Source organism: Equus caballus, chromosome 7 (genome assembly GCF_041296265.1).
Source record: "Equus caballus isolate H_3958 breed thoroughbred chromosome 7, TB-T2T, whole genome shotgun sequence".
NCBI lineage: Eukaryota > Metazoa > Chordata > Mammalia > Perissodactyla > Equidae > Equus > Equus caballus.
In genome coordinates this window covers 78,913,183-78,937,457 of record NC_091690.1, presented here as the reverse complement: position 1 = coordinate 78,937,457, position 24,275 = coordinate 78,913,183, and the positions used below count along the sequence as shown (strand labels likewise).

Here is a 24,275-nt window from a genome sequence, read left to right as displayed (position 1 = left end):
TTGCTGCCTCTAAGCGCTGTCCAGGGTCCTGATTTCTGTAGTTATGGAGGCCAGGGGTGGGGGCGCGTCCTTTCCAGGCATGTCGACGCCCCTACCAGGGGCCTCATGCCAAGTTCTGAGGGCGCCTGGCTTAAGGACACAGAATACCGGCCCCTGCTCCCCGCCAGTCAAAGGTCAGGCTCGCAAGCGGCGCCGCGCACCGGGCACACTTGCGGAGGCCGTTGAGCTCGTTTTCTCCCCTCCTACCATGGCAGAACTGCAGACGCCCCGACTCTCCCGACACCCGCCTCCCTTCAGGCTTCATCCAAGGACCTGAGGCCAGATTCGCCACACTTAAAGTAATAATTTTCACAAGCCAACTAGAAATGCAGCACGCGCGCTTGCCCCAAGAATAGAATCCAGGGGCTGCCGCTGTATGCGGAGGCTGCGATTTCAGAAGCCTCCGAGAGCTGGGCGTTCCCAGCGCAGTGTGTTCCCAAGCTGTGAGAGTCACCAGGTTTTCCCATGATAACAAGACACCTACTTCATGGAGTTGTTAGGAAGATGGAAAGTAATACAGAGGTTCCTAGGAAGAGTAGGATATTTTTGCTTTCATTCATTTATTCATTGAGAAACCACAACATGCAATACGCTGTGCTGTGAGCTGGAAATAGAACAATGAAGGAAAGAGCCATGGTCCCTGTTCTCACTGTGCTTACACTGTGGTGAGGGAGATAGACGATTAGGAAATAAAATAAGTAAATCTTTGTGATAAAAGAAAGAAAAAGGATGCTTTGTTAGGAAAAGGGGGAGGGTAGTACTTAAGACAGAGCGCTCAACCTCTGGAAGGAGGTGACATTTAGGCTGCAGTCTAAAGGATGGTCCAGAGCCAGCTCTGTGAAGACTGGAAGAGCAAAGTGGACAGAGAGGATCACCTATGCAACGCATCTGTGGCGAAAAACCTGGAGCACTCAAGGAATTGAGAAGAAATCATTGTGTTGTTTAGTGATAGGGGAGAATGACGTATTGTAAAGGGGAACCAAATTATGCAGCCTTCTGAATAAGGAGAATTTTCACTTACTCTTTCATTCACTCAACAAATATTTATTGAGCATCTATTACATGGGAGGCACTATAGTAAATGTTGGAGATTATAAGGTGAAAACAGGAAAGGGGGCTGTTTTATAAATAAACAATTACATCTGAAAGAGACAAAAATTCTAACAATGTGTGAGTGCATAGTCTTTCTCCTTCCTCCTGTTGCTATAAAGGAACCTGCTAGTTTTCACCCTTTTCTCTAGTCTTAAAAAAGTTTACTTATTTGCTGGGAGAGGGTCTATGATAATCTAAAAAATAAAGGAATGAAGACTAAAGAAGGAAGAAAAAAACATTACAGACAGAACAATATGTTCAAAGGAAAATGGACAAAATGTCAAGCTGAAGACAGTGTTATTCTGTTTGAAAGTAATGTTAATTGTCAATGGTTTACACGGTGTTTTGGGGTCAAGAGGTGGAGCTGAATGTAAGAATTAGAAATGAATAACAGAAATACCACCCTATTTGAGTCTTTGACTATCCTGTTTGACTTAACTACACTATTTGAAATTGCAATCCCTTCCCAACCCAAGGCTGGGTTTAGGGTGAGGTTGGTGATTTGCCTGATGCATAAAATTTAAGGAGATGCCAAAAAACTCAGTAGTCAAGATGAGTAATATTTTAGAGGAATATTTTTAAAAATCAAAATTAATGCAAAAATATCCATGATAACCAAAAATCAAAAAATTAGCATCCAACCCTACACTAGCACAACCCCTGGAATAAGTACCTCACTGGCCGCACCTTAATTCTGGCCCATGGATTATCTGATAGTAGTGATAGCAGGCATGTTTTCAAAATTTAAATGGCATTGCTTCTAGTATTGATAGAGTTTATGGTGGACTAAGCAAGGCCACAAATTCTTTGACACTGCTCCCATCAAGAAGTGACTGATCTTGAATCTGGGCTGACCTGAACTGTTTTGACCAATGGAGGATGACAGAAGTGATTTTATGCCAGTTCTGGGCCAGCTTTTAAGAGAAATGGCAACTTCCATTTAGCCTCCTCAAGTCCTAAACCCCCACTGAAGAACTCCATCTTCCCAGCTGGAGAGAGCACGTGGAGAGGCCCTAAGACTAGAGGGAGGAGGGGCCCAGCTCAACCCAGCCTTCCAGCCTTCCTTGCCAAGGCACCAGGCATGTGAGTAAAATCATTTGGAGCCTCCAGAGCAACTTGGCTGCCAGCTGAATACCATCAAGGGACTCCAAGTGATGTCATGTAGGGCATAAGAAATGCTTAGCTGAGCCTTTTCTGAATTGTAATCTACCAAGTCATAAGACATAACAAAGTGGTTGTTGTTTTAAGCCACTAAATTTTGGGATGGTTTGTTATATAGCAATAAATAAAACAATCTCACAGAAAATGTTGTGTCATGTGTCCGTGTCATGTGTCCGTCAAATGGAGGAAGCTTTTTTCAGTTCTAATCTCAATAATCTTATATTTCATTTCTTCATAATAAGCTACAGAAAATGTTCACTGCAGAAGTGGACTCCCATTTCTGTTGAGACTAGGGATTCTCAAATATTAATATACCTAAGAATTGCCTGGGAAATTATTAAAAATACCAGTTCCTAGTACCCTCACCCAGATATTCTGATTCAGTAAGTCTGATATGCGGCTCAGGAATCTTGTTTTTTTTTGGGGGGGAAGATTAGCCCTGAGCTAACCTCGGCTGCCAATCCTCCTCTTTTTGCTGAGGAAGACTTGCCCTGAGCTAACATCCATGCCCATCTTCCTCTACTTTATATGTGGGACGCCTGTCACAGCATGGCTTGCCAAGCGGTGCGTAGGTCTGTACCCGGGATTCGAACCCGCGAACCCCGGGCCGCTGAAGCAGAACATGCAAAGTTAACCGCTGTGCCACCAGGCTGGTCCCAGGAATCTTCATTTTAAGAAATACCCAATAATTTCTACACTAGTGGTCCCAAGAGCAGACACAAAGAAGCATTCAATAAAACATACCAGAGATGGCGAGGCTGTGAACCACGCCATGGCAGTGGGAGTGGAGAGAGAGGAAAACAAGGTGCTTTACATAATCTTCCCTAGCCCCATCCCCTCGTCTCGTTTCTAGGCTTCTCACATCAGAATTCTTAAGCTCTGCATTCAATTAAAAAATATCATCTTACACTATTCAGAGAGCTTTATGTTTTTCATTTTATTTTAGCCTCTAAACTCCCTTGTGAAATAGAAGAGACATTTTAAAGAGAAGTGACTAACCTATATCTAACAGACATCGAATGAAACAAGTGTGGGCACAGAATATCTAAAGCTAAGAGCCCCAGGCCTTGTCACTCTGAAGTCTTTTATTTTACTTTTTTAAAGACTATCAGAGGTTCTTCAAATCAGAAACACCGCCACCAGGAATCATCTTCTTCATTATGATCGTTACAATCGTGCTTAATGACTAGGTGTGGATTGCTAACTCCCACAGCTTCCAGCAGCTTCTGGGCTTCCTCATCAAGTGCCTCTTTGCATAACCTGAGGAAACAAAGGAACATCTCTGCTTGCACTCAATTTTCCCACAGCCCTAATACTTTATCCAGAGAATTTATTTCTGTTCTGTTAAAGTAGAGAGACAATGTTATTAACATGGCTGGGGAGTGGGAAAGCAAAGTATGGGGGATACACTGAGGGAGATATAGCAGTTGAAGGAAAATGGAATATAGAAGAGAAAGAGAGAAATGGATTAGAATTTAAAAGGGATCCTCTAAGAGCCTTTATCTATTCAAGCAAAATAGTACTGCTAATGATGATGATGATGAAAATAGCTAACACATACATTGTTTATTATATTCTAGGCACTGTTCTAAATACTGCCTATATTAACTCAGGTGATCGATCCTCACAATAAGACTATGGGTAGATATTATCATTTCACCCATTTTACAAATAAGGAAGCTGAAACACAGCCTGGGGACTAGTGCAAGTTCAAATATCCAGTAAGTGGCAGGGCCAGAATTCAAACTTAGCTAGTCTGGCTCTAGGGTTCTCAGCTCTTAACCACTATGCTACATTATGTCTCCCAAAATTCAGTGTTCTCTGGGAGAAAAATCAAATAAGGGCCTTGAAAATACCCAAGAATCCACAGTCAGGTTGATCCTAAGGCCTGCAATAAATGAGTGCTCCCCAAGTCCCTCATTACAGGGAGCTTTACCCTGAGAAGACGATGAAGACTTACCCTAGAACCTGTAGTTTACATTCAGGAGACTTCAAGACTTCACATAACTTCATAATTCCTTCACACCCTAAGGTATTCTGTGTCAAGTTTATTTTTATCAGTCTTTGGTTGCTGCTCAGAGTAGAGGAAAGATCCTGGCAACAGAGAGAGGTCAGACCACAGTATTCCAACCTGCAAGGAGGAGAGACTCAAGATAAAATTAACTCTATCCCATGACAGAGAGCAAGCACACAAGAGATCTGTGAGCTAGGAGTACAGGATAACTCCAGAAGCTTAAAAAAATGAGCACAATTAGGGTAAATTCAAGGAATATAAGTACTTATAATATTCATTACTAGATATTTCTAGGCTAATATACCCCTTCCTATATTATGTATTACAAATTCATAATTATATTTCATGGAATAAATAAAATAAGAAAGCACATTAAGGAAAACTATGAAAACAGCTGAATACTTAAACAGCATTAAAAATATAGCAACAATATGTAGACTTTAGAAATATGGCATTGAGTGTTTAAAAAGCAAGGTATATAATGAGGTCTCTAACTCATGCCATTTATGCAAATAAAAATTCATATACCAAAAAAACATTACATCTTTTACAAGAACACTCACAATTCTATGGCATATTTCAAACACATTAGGTCAGTTGCCCATAAGTGGGAAGGAGAATAGCTAATGGAGATAAATTAACCAACTAACCAACCAACCAAGAGTCAATCAAGGGCCCTTGCATAAACCAATGATAATATAATACCATGAGCTGAGGAAGTATATTACACTCAACCTTCTACACCAGATGACCCCCCAATCAACTAATTTTAACTTAAGTTTCACCTTATGTTTACCTAGTCATTCAACAATTGAGTGCCTACACAGGTGCTGAGTATACAAAACGTTTTTAAGCTGCTGCCCACATGGAACTCACATGTTGTGATGGAGCAATAATCCCACTAATATGACACAAGGTAAACAAATATCACACAAAATAAACCTTAGGGTAAAAAGAATTATAAGACATAAAAGGTTATCAAGAATTCATCAGGAAACATAATCTTTCTAAATTTGCAGTCACTAATTGCAGCCTCAGAATATAGAAAACAAAAACAGAACTATACAGTGAAAGACAAAAATCCAATTATAATGGAGATTTTAATGTATTTTTCACACTAGTTGACTGAATTATCTGGGAAAAAAACTATAAAAATATAGAGGATTTGAACAACAGAATTAACAATCTTAACTGTTATACTACAACCAACAACACTTGATACTCTTTTCAAGTGCAATATGGAACACACATCAAAACTGACCTTATACTGGACCATGAAGCAAATGTCAACAAATTTCAAAGAATTAAAATCATGTACAGTATGTTCTCAGACCACAATGCTACAGATTAAATATAAAAAGATAAGAAATTCCTCTTATGTTTGAAAATTAAGGAGTACACTTTAAAATAACCCATGAGTTGAAGAAAAAAATCATAAGGGAAGTAAAATATTTTAGACTGAAAAATAACAAGAACACAGCATATAATATCAAAACTTGTAGGATGAAGTTAATGCAGTGATTTGAAGGAAAATCAACCTTAAGTCTGTGTTGGAAAAGAAGAAAGGCAATATTTATGAGCTAAGCATCCAACTCAAGAACTTAGAAAAAGAATGGTAAACTCAATGAAAGTAGAAGAAAAGAAATAAGATAAAAACAATAATTACTGAAAAATCACTAGATATCTAAATCACTAGAGATGATTTAGAAATTAAGCAGATAATAAAATATTAGACACCTGCCAATAAGTTTTAAAATTTAGATGAAATGGATAAAATCATAGGAATAATCTTACTTACCAAAAATTATTCAATAAGAGAAACCTACATAAATGCATAATTATTTTAAAAATTGAATAAGAAGTCAAAAGTCTTACACAAAGGAAACTCTAGATCATATAGCTTCACCAGAAATTTCTATGAAGTTCAAGGGAGAAATAATTCCAATCTTACACAATCATATGCCAAAACACACGCATGATTGGCTAAAATTTTAAAAATTAAGTCTGACAAAATTGGCAAGAATAGAGAGCACTAGGAACTCTTACACGCTGCCAGTGGTAGAATAAATTGGTACAATCCTTTTTGACAATGTCTGGTAAATTTGAAGACATATTCCCCATGATATAACAATTTCACTCGTAATTATTTAGCCTAGATAAATGTATATAGATGTGCCTCAGAATTCATGTATTAAAATATTCATAGCAGCACTAGACATAAAAGAAAAGAAACGAAAACAACGCAAAAGTCCACCTACAATAGAATGGTTATATAGTTTGTGGCATGGTCATTTGTTGAAACTTTTCACAGCAATAAAAATGAATTAACTACAGCCACATGAAACAACTGGGTGATTGTTACAATCATAACATTAAGCAAAAAAGTCATAACAGAAGAATACATAAGGTATGATTCCCTGTATATAAAGTTCAAAGTCAGGCAAAATTCAACTATATTGTTTAGGATTACATACACTCATGATTCACTGTACCAGAAAACAAATAAATAACTGCCATAAAGATCAGGATAATGGTTATTTCTTGGGGAGGAATAAAGAAATTTTGATTTGGAAGAGATGTTTGAGGGTAATTTAGTTTATGGGGAAATGCGATTTCCTGACCCAGGTGTGGTTACAGACATGTTTGGTTTTTAAAATATTCACTTTTCTGTATATATTTTATATTTCATAATGAAACTGTTTAAAATATGATTTGGCAGAGCTTAAAAATAACAGAAGAGAAAAATAAAAATTATAAAATGAAGGTCACATTAGAAGAAGCAAAAAGGAGATCATAGCTGCTGAAAATACACTCAGGAATAGGTAGGATGGGTTAGGAAAAAAATCAAGAAAAAGAATAAGTCTTAAAAGATTAACGAAAATTACAGATAAGAAAGACAGACAAAAGAGATCCAACCTAAACAAAATTAGTGACCCTGAAAAAAAATTCAACAAATAGATGAGCAGAAATTAAAGAAAAGAAACCTTACCAAAAAAGAGAACAATTACAGATTAAATGGCACACCATTTCTCCAGAAAAATATTAATAAAGAAAATTCAACACAGGACAAATTCTTGGGCCTCAGGACCAAGTGTATGGACATCCAGCACCGCCCCCACCCCCGCCCCGCAAAAATGAAAGGAATTTTTAACCAATAAGGACATTAAGGGGGAAGAATCAGCTGGTTTCAGACTTTTCTACTAGATTCAATGCTAGCAGGCAATGGACTCTCTCTGTCGAACTCTCAGAGGAAGAATGACCAAAATATTATGAACACAGCCAACCTGTCATTCACATTCTTAGAAAACTAGGACATTTGCAGATACGCAAAACATCAAGGAATAGTATAGCACCCATGTCTTCCATTTTGAAGAAACAATGAAAGTCAAAGTATTCAATGAACATTCCACAGTTCCTAGCATCCACAGGCATCTGGTATTGCTGAGCTCTGGAGTGGCTCCTCAAAATTAAATCAAAAGGATTTCTGACTCTCTTCTTCACCAGCTCCTGGTCTACATACTTTTAGTAGGGCAATTTGATCACTAAATGTGGCTATCCCCTGAAATGGTTCATCTGGTTTTGGCCACCTCCTGGGTAATGGGGGTGGAGAGTAGCAACACCAATACTTGGGAAAAGAACACTTCAGAACCTGGGAGGTACATGGAGTGGGGAGAACAATTAAGCCTCTCTTTTTTACCCCTAATCCAACACTGCTGCCTGACAAAATAATGATGTGTTCTTCTTGAGTCAAGCAGCAGCTGCAGCTGGCAATCTGACTCTCAGCCCAGTTGTTACCTCTCCAAATGCTATGAAAACAGAAAATCTCATGTGGACAGGGCAGGCTCGGAACTATTCCGCTGTGCCTGAGGCCATCAATGGCAGCCCCCAAAAGTTGACCCCCTCACATGTATACAAACATAACAACTGGTACAACCTTGTTTCAGTCTGACTGATACAAATTCATAAGCTTCTCTTGATGCTGGAACAGCCTTGGGTTATGCCATATGTGGCAAACAAGGCAGCTGTAACTACTCAGTGACACTTCCCACCCCACTTAACAAAACTGCTGTAATGGTGACCCAAATGAAACATAACAACAAATCCCACACTGGAGTGATCTGTGCTCCTTTGGGTTATATGTTTGTATGTGGGCAAGTGTGGACCATTGAATGTCTCTTTATTGGGGAAGGGGTTAGTTCGGCTGATTTTTTACCCCCTGTATTTATTATCAGTGACACCAAGATCAGCAGGTCATTCTAAATTCCCTTTCATGAGTTGTAACGGATAACATGACCTATTGGTCCCTGAGTCTTTCTCAGTTGACTTGAGCCCAGGACCCTGGGGCATAGTTGAAATCAGTACTGCATTCTGACCTCATCCTGTGCTTACAGTCTTGTTGATGGTGGCCTTAATTAAATGATGTATGAGAAAAACTGAGAAGATTTGGTCCCAGCCTCTGCTGGTCAGATTGATCGGAGTGGCATATAGATGTGAAAATTCACCAGAAGACATAAGTGTAGGGTGTAGCAAAAAGGGGTGGATATTGTTGGGAGACATCCTTCCATGGGTCTTTTGCTCTTCGATATGTTTTGCTGACAAAAATGCAAGGTCCTGACAACTCTTTACCTGGGGCATTTCCTAGGGTGTGTATGCAGTGAGCAACCTTGAGGGATGAGGTGGTCTCCCTCCAGGACAAAGTGCAGGCTTGTTCACTGCTAGTTATAAAATGGTGTGTCCCTCAAGCTCAATGTTCCTCTCCTGGGATGCAACTCACTGTATGTGTAGACATCCATCTGGGCCCTTCACACTGACCCTGTGGGATTTGGGGGACAAGGGAAACTGACACAAACATGCTAATGCTTATGCTGCTATGCTATGAATAATAAAGTCCTCTGTCCTGATAGGACTCTGTGTCTCCTGTCAGCATCCGTGAAACAGTAATAGGCTAACTTACTAGGTTATAAGCAGGATAAAATGAAATTTCAGATCCAACAGTTACAACATCATCATTGTTGTGATAAAAATAATAAACAGTCGATGGAAACATAGGAAAAGCAGCACCTTCTTGGAAGAGTCTTGGAGACTGTTAAATTTCTAAAGGATGAGACATATCATAGTGTCTGGGATTCCCACATGTAGGGCAAAATTTTTGACCCAGAGGTCGATAATACATACTATATAAGTAAAAATGTCCTAGCCAATATCAGGTCAAGATTTAAAAAGAAAATAGAAATCTAAACAATAGATTATTCAACATAAAAAGTACTCAGAATATAGGATAAGATTTCATTAGATTACAAACTCCTTGAGGGCATAAATATCATTTTTCCATATAGAGGATTATTAGTAAAATATTTGATTTAATAAGAAAAAATCATTCAAGGATAGAGGGAATATCTGAAGGAGAGAACATGGAAGAACTAAATCAAGTACCATTTACTTAATACATACCCTGTCCAAGGCACTAAGAAGGACACAAAGAAATGTGAAATATGGCTTCTATATTAATAACATGCAATACATTGACCCATATATTCGAGATTCAGATTCTTAATTCTGAGAGTAACTCACCTTTTAGCCCCATTTATTTTTCATCCTCTCTCCATATACTAAATTTCTTCTAGCTATACTAGTCATCAAATAGGTATCATTTTCCTAATGGAAACTGAACTCACCTAAGCCTCTGTATGTTACAGTTTGGATGTCTCAAAGCTTCAAACAGAATTTTTACTCCATCATCCTGCAAATCATTATTCCCAAGGTAGAGGCTTCTTAAATTTGGGTTGTTCAAAATAGCAGAAGACAGATCCAGACAACATGCACTAGTGAGAACACAGCCCATCAATCTGGAAGAAATACAAATGAGAAGCGAGGCCTTCAGTTGCGAAGCTTAGTTTCTTCCTAGGACAGATGCCCAGATATTTGAGCCTTTTTTCTGACCTCTTCTTGTCTACAATCCAGGATGCACACGGGAAAGTCTAACATCACCAGTAGAAACAGATGGGGTTTCTTAATGAGCCAAAAAAACCAAAGGGTGAAACTGCTTTCTCCCATAAACAGGTTGGTATCTACCAAGCTTCCCAAATCAAGAGCATGAACACTTATTTCTACCAATACTGAAAAAACAGGTCTAAGTTTTCCCAAGGAACCCACAGATCTCTATGTTTTCTGTTTCTAATATATTTTGAAATAAAAATGTTTTCCAGGAATCTATCTTAAAGCATTATCTCGAAAGAAGAAAGAAACCAGCTACATATAAAATGAGAATTTTTACAGGTCCCTTAAAGGGAATTCAAGAGCATTCACAATCTAGCTTCAAGGGCTTTCTTTCCATACTTTGTCCTCACCCTATTCTCCAACTACACAGATCCATTTTTCCCCAAATATACCACATCTATCCTCATTCCCCTTCTTTTCTCTCTTCTTTCCTTCTGCCTAGGGTATCTGTACATAACAAAGTCCTCTTCATCTTTCAAACCCAAAGTAACTCAGTCTCCTTTGTCCCACTCCTTCCTCCTTGGGCCTTCTGTCATATCCTTATAACAACATATGGAATATATTATAGTTGGCTTTCTGTTTATTTCCCTGCCTTGTGAGTTACCTAGGACAAGGGTGTCACCTTAGTCATAACCTTTAGTCTCCTCAGCATCTAGCTCCTCAGCATCCAGCAATCTAGCTCATATTTGTTGTGATTCTGGTTGAGAGAACTGGCATGGCCTGCATAGAGGCAATGAGGTAGCTAAGACAGCACAAATGTGTCTACATGTTTACAGCAATGCTAAGCAGAGAAAGTGGGATAAGCAAACATCTTGTGTGTGTGTAGGTTGCTTAGAAATTATATCTCTGTCGCTGAAATGAAGGCATTGGATTTGATGATAATTTCCATTAAGTAAAATTTTGTCTTCTGCAATTTAACAATCAAGGAAACTTTAGAGAATCACATTGTAACCCATGTTTTCTTAAAGGAAGTACAGGTGCTTATTGGATTCAAAAGTTCAATCACCTTAGTTTTTACAGATGTGACAATCAACTATTAAACTCATTTGGAAATTTGGTTATTATGAGTCAGTCCACTCAAGCCAAACACTTCTGGGTAGACCAATGATCTTGAGTTTATAGTTATAAAAAAACAATGCTGGCATTAGACCTTAATGACTCACCCCGCCTACTAGTCCCATGGGAGGCCCTCGTGGGAAAGTGAGATGAGATTGCAAAGTGACACCTCTATCTTGCTTCATTCTAGCCCAAATATTTATATGATGAACTGTTAACTATCATGCAGCCATTAAAATAATCAATAAGATGATTATATGTAAGTATTTGAATGTGTTTCTGAAATACTGTTGTGTGAAAAGGAAACCTCAAAGTCATGTCTATACAGTAATCACAATTATATATCACATATCATGCCTGCGTATGTATACCCACCCACACATAGAGTAAGAGAGAACATAATAGGAATAAAAACGGTTGCTGTTTAAGAATGACTGGATTGTAGGATGTTTTTAAAAATTCCCTTCTTAGTTTCTTTAAAGTTGACCAAATTGTGAGCCCGAATTTAAGAAAAAAAAACTAGTAGAGCACAATTTCAACTTCATGGATGTAAGGTGGAGGACACACAGTAGCCTCAGGGGGGCACAATCAAGGAAAAACAAAATGGCTACTGTTCAGTCAGATGTCTCTGGTCCTCCTTCCATGAGGGAAGTTGACTGTAGTTACTGTAGTAATTGTTTAAGAAAAATCTGATGAGCAGACTTCCCTAGCTTGTCTCAGGCAGAATGAGAGAGAGGAAATCAGCCGCATATTTTTTCTGACAGATACTCAGCTCTCAGCCTTTCTTTCCATATCTCCTTGCCCTCAAAGTAGTTAAAAGTACAGAAAAATAGGGTCACAGAAAACCTACTCCAGGTCCTGAAGATTACAGCTTGGATGTCGAAAGACATCACATAGAAGCTTTACTCCATCATCTTGTAGTTGGTTTGAGCCCAGATCCAGATGCGTCAAGCTCTTGTTGTGTAGGAGAGAAGATGACAGATGTTCACTGCTAAGTGCAGTGAAATGGCAACGCCTCAGCCTATAGGAAGGACAATGAAAGGAAAGATGGAATCATTGCTCTACTGCCAGAGATTTACATCTTTAAAAAGGTTTCATGTTATGATCCCGTCTACTTGCCAACTCTCCATCTCAGGTGAAACACCCACTTCCCTCCTTGCCTCTTTGGCTCTCTCATCTGGGATACTTAGGTTTGTACTAAATTGGGCTACAAACTGGATACTTGTTCATCAGAATTTTACTTACTACAGTCATGCTCTACATAACAATATTTCAGTCAATGATGGACTGCATATACAATGGTGATTCCATAGATTAGTACCATATAGCCTAGGTGTGTAGTTGGATATACCATTTAGGTTTGTGTAAGTACACTCTACAATGTTTGCACAACAAGAAAATTGCCTAGCAACTCATTTCTCAGAATGTATCCCTGTTGTTAGGCAGGCATTTATAAATAAAATGCTAACCTCTTTACATTGTACATAGATATATTACTCTATTGCAGAAGTAGCTACATGGAGCAGAGGAGCACGCAGATGGAGTAGAATGGTAGTAATCATAATCAAGTAAGTACTTTTTGTACATAATAAAAGTGGCATTTCTGATCAGTAGGGAAAAGACATGCCATAAATGATTCTGGGACAACAGACCTGACATATGGGGAAAATAAGTTTAAGCCTTATAACAAAATTAATTTGGAATAATTTAACATTTAAATGTTAAAAATTAAACCATAGAGAGTATGAAAAAGATGACATAAGTGGATTTTTTTAAAAGAAAAGTATTTCCAATTATGACAAAACTTCTAGAAGTCATGAAGGGGAAGATAATTTGATTTCACAAAAATTTTAAACTTCTATATTCTAAAAATGAGCATAAAGAAAGAAATACAGAAACATGCTAGGTAAATTATTTACAATATATAAAAATAATAGTAATAATATATATGTAATATTAGTAACCATAATATATAACATATATAATAGAAAACATTCAGAGGAAAGCTGAGCCTGTGAAGAGGCAATTCTTGGAATATTAAAGGCCGAAAACATTTGAAAACATGCTCAACATCAAATCATTTTTAAAGTTATTTTCAACTACCTAATTAATATTGATCAAAACGATTATATTCAGTGAGGGTATTAAAATGCAGGCCTCTAGACTGCTGAGGGAATATAAACAATCTATTTGGAGGAAACTTAACCATATCCAACAAAATAAAAATTTTGGCTCATCAATTCCACATTTAGGAAATTATCTAACAGCAATGAACAGAATAATCACACTGTGATCCAGCCATACTATGGAATTCTGTATTTCCGTTTAATGATATTCATATGTATTTACCTGTTCTGAACTCAGAATATGGAATTGGATAGGCAGAATTTAGTCCTGAATCCATCATTATTTTGTGAACACCAGGCGAGTTGCATAATCTTTCTAAATCTCACATTCCTGACCTGTACAATGAGGCACTTAGAACACAGGTGGCCAATTTGACACCAACAGGTACTTTTGTGCAGATTAAATAAATTTAGCACAGGGCCCAGTACAGAGTAAAGACACAATAAATGGCAATTATCAATACCATCATCTTCATCATCTTTACTATCAGTAAGGATAACAGCAGGGAAAAAGAAAGGGACAGACTATGTTCATAATATTTTTCCATTTTAAATATATTTCAAAATGTATATTATATTAGAAGGCTGAAAACAAGGAGACACTTACACAAGGCTCTGTAGAGTGCACTGTGGATGTTTCAAGGCATCACTCATAAGCTTTACTCCACCATCTCCTAAGTTGTTGTCTGCCAAGCACAGATGTGTCAGCCTTTTATTGCTGATGAGAGCTGAAGAAAGATCCTCACAGCCAGCTACTGTGAGGCCACAGCTTTCTAAGCTGAAGGAGGAACAGATGGGAAGGCTCAGTCAAATCCCAAAGTTCATGCTTCTCTTCTCCTTCCCAGGAAAGTTGGCTGGTACTTACAACTCCTACATTTCTACTATAGAATCAACCTCACCAAAACCTACTTAAATTATAAATTCCACTGCAGCTATGTACAGGGTATGATGAAACAAAACATAGAAGGGGAGAGGAGCTGTGAGAAGAATGAAAAGAAGCCAGTCGTGAAGAAAGGAAGTGTCTAAAAGTCAAGAAAAGAGGAAGGGCAGTAGAGGAAGAAAAGGAGGAGCTCACCTAGGATTGACAAATGAACCAGTTGGGGTCAAAACCCAAGCAGTTTCTCCATTCAGATAATAATTAACCTACATAAGACTGAACAAAATGACTCTATGGAAGACAAAACAAAGACTCACGACAGTCTCTCTAGGTAACACTTTGGATGTCTTAAGGCTTCGCACAACAGCTTTACTCCATCATCCAAAAGATTATTGGTCGACAGATTCAGAAATATCAGGCTCTGGCTTCTGACGAGAGCCTTAGAGATATCCAGACAACAAACTGTAGTTAGATCACAGGATTCCAAGCTGGAAAATACAGAAAAATAAAAATGACCACTCCTCAGAGAACAATTATAACCAACACTCAGGTGGCCAGAGGATGTGGTCTCCCATTCTTTGGGACCTGTTCTGAAAATCCACCTTCTCTACATAGAATGTGAGTTATTTAACTAAAGCACAGGCTCTGATAGAGAGTTAGGAAGGGGAAGGTGGGGAGCTTGTCTCTTCCATCCCCACATCCCCAGTTCCCTAAGAAAATGTGTATGAAAACATTCAAAAATATTTTTAAATAATAACCTTTTTTTAATCTGGGAAGAATTTCCTTTAACTACAACATGGAAGAAGGTGGATTGAAGGATGCCTATATCCTTGCTCTGACTTCTGAAACAGATGGCAGGAAATCAGGGGCAACACCTGTGACTCCCACAACTGTCTTGCCAAGAGCTCATTTATTCATAAGAGTCAACGCATGTTTTCTGAGGAACCCAGTCCTTAAGAGTGAAAACAGGAAGTAAATCATAAATAAAATGGTTTCTAAAAGTAAAGTAAAAGAGGAAGGGAAGCAGCAGAAGAAAAGAAGTGCATTTAGCGCCCATATTTTTAGAGACTCATATTTAGAGACAACTTGTGCTTTGGACATGGCTGAGCCTGATGCCAGCTGTGTAAGACAAGTCATAGAGCAGCCGCATTCCTAGAACCTGGAGTTGTTTTAGTTATTCCTTTTAATCAAGGACTTAGCAACTCAAGTTCCTTAGAAATTGGCTCTCTTCGTCAAAATCAGGGTATATAGAGGTAGGAACAGGAGAAGCTTCCTCCTTAGTCCAGAATTAGACCTAAGTGGATGACCTAGAATATAGCCTATGGCTGAAAACATCAACTTGCCCTGAAAAGGTGTTATGGACTGAACTGTGTTCCCTAAAATTCATATGTTGAAGCCCTAACTCCCAATGTGACTGTATTTGGAGACAGGGCCTTTAAGGAGGTAAGTAAGATTAAATGAAGTCAAGAGCAGACCCCTAATGCAACAGGACTGGTATCCTTGTAAGAAGAGGAAGAGACATGAGGAATACATGCACACACAATAGAGGTCATGTGAGGACACAGTGACAAGGTGGCCGTCCACAAGCCAAGGAGAAAAGCCTCACCAAAAACCAACTCGGCCAGCACCCTGATCTTGAACTGCCAGTTTCCAGAACTGTGAAAAATAAACTTCTGTTTTGTTTTTTTTTTCTGCTTTATCTCCCCAACCCACCCCGTACACAGTTGTATATCTTAGTTGTAGGTCCTTCTAGTTGTGGGATGTGGGATGCCGCCTCAACGTGGCCTGATGAGCGGTGCCATGTCTGAGCCCAGGATCCGAACCCTGGGCCACCGCAGCGGAGTGCACGTCCTTAACCACTCGGCCACGGAGCCGGCCCCAACTTCTGTTGTTTTAAGCTACCCAATCTGTGATATTTTGTTATGGCAGCCCTGACAGTTAGGGAAACAAGGAAAATCTTATATATTGTGTTTGGATAGAGGTCTTCTAAACAAAAAAAGATTCCAATATTAAAAGACCTGTGGATAAAATATTAAAGTTTACGAGAAAGAGAACATTACACCAAGGGACAGAAAATAAGCACATGTATAAAAAAGGAAAACTAGGAAACAAAAGAAAATGTTTAGGAAGCTTGCTTTACATTTTAAAAGTACATATAGAAAGGTGCAGACTATGAAACAAAAATAGCATGTCATAAGTGGAGATCAGATTGAGAAAGGGAGCAGGTTTAAGATAAAAGAGTGCAATGAAATTAAAAACAGTAGAAAACTGAAATCTGCATTTGAAGGAATAAAGAGCAAAACCAATGAGAATAAATTTAAGAAACTCCCCAAGAAGTAAGGGGGAAAAAAGATTAAAATGACAAAAAATAAGTGTTATGTAGGAAAACAGCTACAACCAATGACTATTAGATGCTCTTGAAAAAGAGAGAGAGAAAAAGCGAGAGAGTGAGCCCTGAAACCATTTTAAAAATCCAATTTAAAGAAATGATTTCTGAGCAGAAAAGAAAAAAAGATTGCCAGCAGATAAAAAATAATACAATGCAAAAGTAATAAAAAAAAAATCCTGACAACACTAATGAGAAAAAGGGACCCACAAACTGAGAAGGTGAGCGGGAGTTAAGGGGCTGAAGTGTCAGGTTGTCCTCAGACTTCTCTTTAGAACACTACAAGTTAAAAAGTAATACAGCAAAGTCGAAGAGCTAAGAACAAAGTGGGGGCCTAAGACCCAGATAGTTGTCATTCATCTATGAATGCAATTGAAGGATATAAAGGAAGTTATAAAACATAGCATTCACATACATTTCATGAAAACGTTAGTTTAAAATTGTACCAACCGATAATGCAATGAATCAGAATTAAGATTTTGTAAGTGGGAAAAGCGAGTTTAAGAAAACAAAAGCTAGCACTATATATTGATAAATATTAACTATATAGAATTAAGTCTAAATAATTGTATTCGTATTCCTTGCCATGATAAAAAGTCAGAAAAGTTTTGAAAGAGTTTGAAGTGTAAAATATCTGGTCCCTGTAATCCTAGATTAAATTAACATACTGGACATCATATGATAGAAATATACTAAATATGTTGATTTACATAAGGGTACTTTAAATGTTTTAATCCTTTTGAATTTGATTAAGCGTATATTTGAGTGAAAAAAACCTGAAGAGTAAAACTAATAATCACCAATTAAATTAAAAACAGGCAATATAACTTGAAAATTTCTAGATATATGTGTACATAAAACAAAAATGAAACAAAATGTAGCTCATTTGTGAAGCAAAAAAGAGAAATGTTACTGAAAATATTTAAAACATGTTTTTAACTGGAGATATAAATATTACATGCCCTAAAGTCCTTTTGTTCACAATCTGTTTTGCTCTTATCCTCTCCATATTATAAATTTGAGTTTCTCAGGCTTTCCTCTTTTTTTTTTTTAGTGCTAATTAATAGAATTTCAGCTATGGACCTCCTAATTCTTGATGAATGAAATCTCAGCCTCATAAAATATTTCCGCTTTTCCTTGCAGCTGCAAAGAAAAGCAGATGATATTACAAATCAGAAAATATTTTATAAGAATAGTTTTGCTTTGTTTTACTTTTGTTTTATCATAACAAGGGGATCTTATAAGATACCTGGACTTTAGAAATTATCACCATGTCTTGTGAAAACAATCCTTAAGTACTATTAAGTCTGTAATTTTGATCAAATGTCTTATTTAATAATGTGTCACTCTTGTAATAGTCAAATGGATATTTCTGAATTCTTAAATGTTACAAATATTGAAAATATTTTGTCAAATCTGAAAAAGGATCATTAGCACTCTCCTCTCCTCTCACATGCATAAAGTAATAAAAAATATAACTCTGTTTCTTGTGTTTCTAGAGTCCGAAGGTTTTGTCTTGTTTATATTAATGTATAACATCAATCACTGGTGATTCACTCAAAAGGGAAGCTGAGAGCTGAGGTTTGTGGCTTCAAACTGACCCCTAGAAATATAAGCCAGCAAAATGGAGGAGACAGACTAACTTACATTTGGGTCCTGCTGAGGAACTGGCCCAACTATCTCTCAACCGTGTCAGTAAAATGAGGCCCTTGACTGAAAATTTCCAAAGCCTCTTAAAAGTAAGCAAATTATAATTTTGTTGTTGTTCTTATTAATTGCTATCTGTGGCTCTGACCAGCTGTCATTGGGTATATAAGGCGGTCCTCGATGCAGTTGACTCAGAGGAAGCAATCCACGTTCCTAGAATAAGCATCTCTTGGTTTGAGAGTTGGTCAGGGTAGAACTTCATCTGATGCAAGATGCCAGAGCTTTCTTTATGAGTCGAGGCCCAGTGGAGTAAGCTTTCCTGTGCTGCTAGCAGGCAAGGATCAGAAAACTGCTGCTCAAAAGCCACCCCCTGAGAAAGCTGCCACTCCTCAGTCGGGAGGAACTGCGGTCCCGGAGGAGGAGCTCTGCAAGAGCTCAGAACAGCTGTGAATGTATTTTTCTTTTCTGAAAATGTCTGCTGTGTAATTTCCAGGTGGCCCAAGAATTTTGTAATTTTTTGTTGTTGTTATTTGAGCGTGAGATTGTTTTTCTGATATGAATTAGAAATTGAGAAATGGCAAGAGAGTTCTTGCTAGAGCAATAATGTTGCAGAAGTTGTCTGTTCTTTGCATAGTCTAACGAAGGTACCACAGGTGACAGATGAATGGCACTCACAAGAGCCTTTGGATTAATGGGACAGGCTTCATGGGCCTAAATCAAGGTAAATCATTAGATAATTTAATTTGTTCTGCAACTTGAGGCTTAAAAGATGGCTAGGGGACTTGTTCCTGATTTTACTACAATGAGAAATCAAAATGCAAACATGGTTTTTTAGCTCACATAAGGCTTTGTATTTCTTTAATAAGAAGTCTAAATTAAAGAATTTCCTAAATCTCAAATGATTATTATTTCTATTAATATTGAAAAGCATATAATACTGGGCATATAATTAAAATGAGTTAAATAAATGATCAACATCCTTATAAATTGGAATCTTGTAAATGTTGGAATCAGACAATATTGCAAATATTATACTATCTGGGTGAAGTTTTGAGGTTTCTTACTGTTTTGCTATATTCTTAGTTATTAAGAGTGGTTATACTATCCATAACGTTAACTTAAAATAGTTTCCAAACTTACTGATTTTGGAACCTTGTAGTAATATTTTAAAAATTAGTAATTTGTATTTAAAGATTTCTAAAGAAGTTAAACTTCAAAGAGAGAGAAAACAAATCACATTCTTCCCACACAATTTATTACCATTTGTTATTCATACTATTTAAATTAAGATGGCCAAATCAATATATTGTCTTATATTTCATATTATTTATGTTTAAAAACTTAGGGCAACCTTTAAATGATATTTCATTTAAACCTTATTTGGTTTAAATGAATTGTGGATAGATACATATCAAAGTTTATTAACATTAATGAATAAAAGAGACAGTTTTGTAATAGAGAAGAGAGGACTGATATTTCCATTTTAACAACTCTCTGCCTGTGAGTAATCTATGCAGGTGGCAGAACTTCTGATTTCAGAGTGTGTACCCACACTTTTCCAAAGTTATTCATATTTTGATGACTTCTTATGCTTGAGCCCTTCATGATTGTAAACAATTGTAATAAACCACAAGGGTTCCTCACTCCTGGAAGAGCAAAAATTTCTACTGGTCCGTATGCTATCTGTTGTATACTTTTTTATTATTGTTAATAATACAGCCAAGGCTGAGGATATCTGTCATTCTCAGGTACCTTCTTCTTATCTTTACAACTAATCAGTTTCTTCTGGCAACTATTTTAGATGCTCCCTTCTGGGATATTAGTCATCTAACTCAAAATCTTTGATGCTGTAGGGAGTGTTTTGCATTTACACCATTTCGGCACTCTTCAGGTGGCTGTTTGGTGGAACCAACGATTGTTCCCTCACCTTGCCTGTAATCCCCGATGACAATAGGCAAACTAAGAAAAGATTCTGGGTATAATGAGGCATTCCTAGTATGCCCAAGGTTTTTGTTTTGTTTTCCCCCCCATTTGCTCAACATATTTCAAGAGCTACCTTATTAACAGGCTGACAATGTGGAAAAAGTTATCAAGACAAGGAGAGTAGATCTTTTTTCCTTCTTGAGGGAGCCTTTAGTAAATATTATAGTGAAATATTCACATGAAAATTAGTGATTGTGTATACCTTTCCAGTATGCTCATGTGCAAAGGCTGATGGGAATTTCTCAGCAATTTAAAGGTTTCTTAAAAAAGATATTTTATTTCTAAACTTGCAAAGTTCCTACACTACCTGGGGATCATATTTTGCAAGAGAGATGGGCAAAGACCTACTAATTTATCAACACTTTCATTGCCCACATCGTCTAGAATCAGTAGGGAGAGTAAGACATCAAAACGCAATTCAACAGTGTTAAGCTCAGCATGATCTAAGCACACACCAGACTAACATGGGCAGTCAGCTGTTCATAGCTCTTATAACATGAGGTCTAAAGCAAACATAAACCTGGAACTTTCTACATGAAAGATTAATAAGAGGCCTACAAGACTATTGATTACTCCCCAGTGGCTACCCACCTTGGGAGAACATCCAGTCCTGCATAATGTAGTCTTAGATTATTATAAAGCTCTGATGACTTCTGCCATCAAAACATTCTATTTACTGGTGCAAGGAGCCCTACTAGTTGACCCAGAAAGATGATTTTCTATTTGAAAGCCTAGTAACTTGGAGCTACATCAAAGTTCATCAGTGGAAGACATTGTTCAAACCTCAACTCGTGACAAGGATCTTATCAAGTCCTGCTGACCTGTCAAGTGGTAAGGCACTTTGTCTTGGATTCACGGCTCCCACTGTAAGCATCTTTCCCTCCATTTAACAGCTTTTTGCTACTAATACTTTTTATTATTAGATAGAGAAACCAATGACCTATTTCTCACCTGGGTTCCAGACCAGAGAGAGGCTGCAGGTTACAGAAAATTTCTCAAAATATCCTAAAACTACTTCATAAACTGGTAAAACCAATACTTCAAACTCGCCTGCTAACCACTGAACTCAACACACGTTCAAGAATTATCCAACGACTTTCAAGATGTACCGTAAGTGAATTTTATCGTATAAAAGCAAGTGAGAGAGGGGCTGGCCCCGTGGCCGAGTGGTTACGTTCGCGCGCTCCGCTGCAGGCGGCCCAGTGTTTCGTCGGTTCGAATCCTGGGCGCGGACATGGCACTGCTCGTCAGACCACGCTGAGGCAGCGTCCCACATGCCACAACTAGAGGAACCCACAACGAAGAATACACAACTATGTACCGGGGGGCTTTGGGGAGAAAAAGGAAAAAATAAAATCTTTAAAAAAAAAAAAAAAAAAGCAAGTGAGAGAAAAAAATCCCAATGATAACAAAACTGACCTGCCTATTGGAGAAAAGGTGGTCTTGTTTCAGATTTTGTTTTTTCTACATACAGATTATAATTTGGTTCCCACAAATACAGACCCACCTTGACCTTTCATGCGTCAAGGTTCAGTCTTGCCCACCCCCACCCCACTGCCAATTGAGTTCAAGGATAACAAAAACTTCTAAGGCACAACTTACTACAGTAATTTTTTTGTTTTGCTTTTGTTTGATTTTTGTTTGATTTTGTCAGAAACTGAATTAAATATCTTTCATTGGAAAAATAAGATCTTTCTTAAAACCCATCACACAATGTGGAGAAGAAGTATGACTGCTGATCCTGTCACTTTTGCAGGGAAAGAGAATCAGGCCCACCACTCGGGTCAACAGTGCGGGACAGCGAGCGAGCACCCTGACAGTCGACAGTTGCTACACTGTTCTTCAACTTTCTGTACTGGTCACTGAGTTGCTATTATAGGCTGAGGGGGATTCACTATCAAAAATTAAGTAAAAGTGAGCTTGCCTCCGCACTGCCCCCAGTTACTATTAGTGCCTTCTTTTCTATGAGTTCAAAGATACAATGAATATACATAGTCCTGCATTGAAAAATGAAAATTTTTAAATATTTATAAATTGTGGGTCTACTCTTTTTTTTTTTTTTCAGATTTAGGAGATGGAGACACATAGAACAGTACAATGAGGTGTCTTCAGTGGGGGAAGGGGAAGAGTTAGAAGTCCTGTCAGCAGGAAATAAGCCTGAATCTTCTGATCCCTGCTGTTCCATACCATGAAAATAGAGCTGGCCCGATGAACAGCAAGTCGACGCTGTAAGGGAATACTTAGGCAAATGAAAGTCCCAATTATAATAAAAAACTCATGACTTACGTCAGATTCTGTAGTTTACACTCTGGGCGTTTCAAGGCTTCACACAATGACTTTACTCCATTATCCCCTATATCACTCCCTTTCAGGTTCAGTTGCATCAGATTCTGATTGTGAGTCAAAGAACGAGAGATATCTTGACAACCATCAGGGAAAGAAAGAAACCTCAACCTTCACAAGAAAAATATGCAGGAGAAGTTACAAAATCATCTCTGTCCCTGGTTACTGCATCCCTTTCTTTTCAAAACCAACTCTTAGATATTATCTAAATACTCCTGCCATCTCTTCTCTTACTCTGGGTATCTCATATTCCAGGTCAGGTCATAAATTCAAGTTTCAAGATGTGGCTTAGGAAAACAACTGGGTTACAACTTAGATGTCCCTTATATCCTGATAACTGATACTCTCAACTTTTTTTGACCTTGAAGGAAAAGAATAACATCAGGAAAAGCAGAAGAGAGTTTGTGAACTCTTAATCCCAGGAATGACTACCAAAAATTATTGGGGCTGTTCCAAATACTGCAATTACACCATCAATTCACAAGATTTAGTCCTTTAAATAACCCAAGGTGAATTCATAGTTAATATCAACTATTCGATGTGCATCATTAGCAAAACTCATTATTGCAAACTACGCCCTGTCATCTCATGGACTTTGTTAGGTGTACGGAGACCACCCAAAGCAAAATATGAAGTTAAATATGCCCATTTTTCTTCCTATTTTCCATCTCCTAACTCAGTCACTGTTAGCTATATCTGATTCTTCTGTAGTGCCTCTGCTAGTCCCAAATGCCCTATGTTCACACTGCTCATGAACTGTTCAAAACCTCCCTCTGTAATATTACCTCTCCTCCCTTTTGCCACCACCCACCCTTCACCCTCACCCCACTTCCAGCCAAGCACATTCAAGAAAATTAAACTTTTACCCATTTAGAATGCTAACCATCATCATCTAGTAAAAGTGCCTAATGCTCTCAGTAAATATAAATTGAAAGTACGATCTCACTTGTTAGGGAAAAGGGACCTGAGTAAGACCACGCTAAGGTGGGAAAGACTGAGAGCTATCTTCATGGTGTCATCCCTCCAAGGGACCCTTGCATTCTAAAAGAGGAAGCCATTTAACTCAAAAGAAGGCATTAACTATTGTTAGGATTTGGACTGGTGACATTCAGTGGAGGGACAATGTGGGGGAGATGTTTGGGGGTGAGCAAAAAGGACTTCCAGGAACCCTTAATCATAACAAATGCAATTGCTTACCACATCTATATGCAAGAGCCTATCTACTTACTTGAAATCTAAGGCCAGATCTCACTAAAAACACTGAGATTCTACAGGAAATATTTAGAGGGAAGCCTGCTCCCCCCAAAAAAGAACATTAATCTTCAGTGTTAATGCAAAAAAGTACCTATCATTTGTTCAGTATTCAGTACATATTACTGAGCACCAATTAGGCCTTGGGCACACTGATGAGCCCTGAATACAGAAGAAAATAGGATTAGTCCCAGCTCCTAGTAGGGCCAATACACAAGAGGGAGAGAGACATGTAAAAAGGCAAATGTAAAAGTGATAGGGTACCTGGAATCAAATTAAGAAATAATAAAATAATAAAACAAA

At 37.9% G+C, this 24,275-nt stretch overlaps 1 protein-coding gene across 4 annotated transcripts in view; it reads right to left on the bottom strand.

The window, feature by feature from the left end:
- Positions 1-3,204: 3,204 nt before the first annotated feature.
- NLRP14 (NLR family pyrin domain containing 14) overlaps positions 3,205-24,275 on the bottom strand; it is a 37,422-nt gene continuing 16,351 nt past the window's right edge. For 2 of the 4 annotated variants that reach the window (XM_014741622.3, XM_070274605.1), the window contains exons 6-12: positions 22,665-22,832; positions 14,680-14,850; positions 14,093-14,263; positions 12,210-12,380; positions 9,982-10,152; positions 4,253-4,423; positions 3,205-3,552 (exon numbers count right to left, since the gene is read on the bottom strand). In XM_014741622.3, the coding sequence (XP_014597108.1) occupies positions 3,417-3,552; positions 4,253-4,423; positions 9,982-10,152; positions 12,210-12,380; positions 14,093-14,263; positions 14,680-14,850; positions 22,665-22,832 (1,159 nt within the window). In that variant the 3' untranslated portion in view covers positions 3,205-3,416. The remainder of the gene's footprint in view (positions 3,553-4,252; positions 4,424-9,981; positions 10,153-12,209; positions 12,381-14,092; positions 14,264-14,679; positions 14,851-22,664; positions 22,833-24,275) is intronic. The other 2 variants (XM_070274606.1, XM_023645947.2) reach the window with 2 other exon arrangements.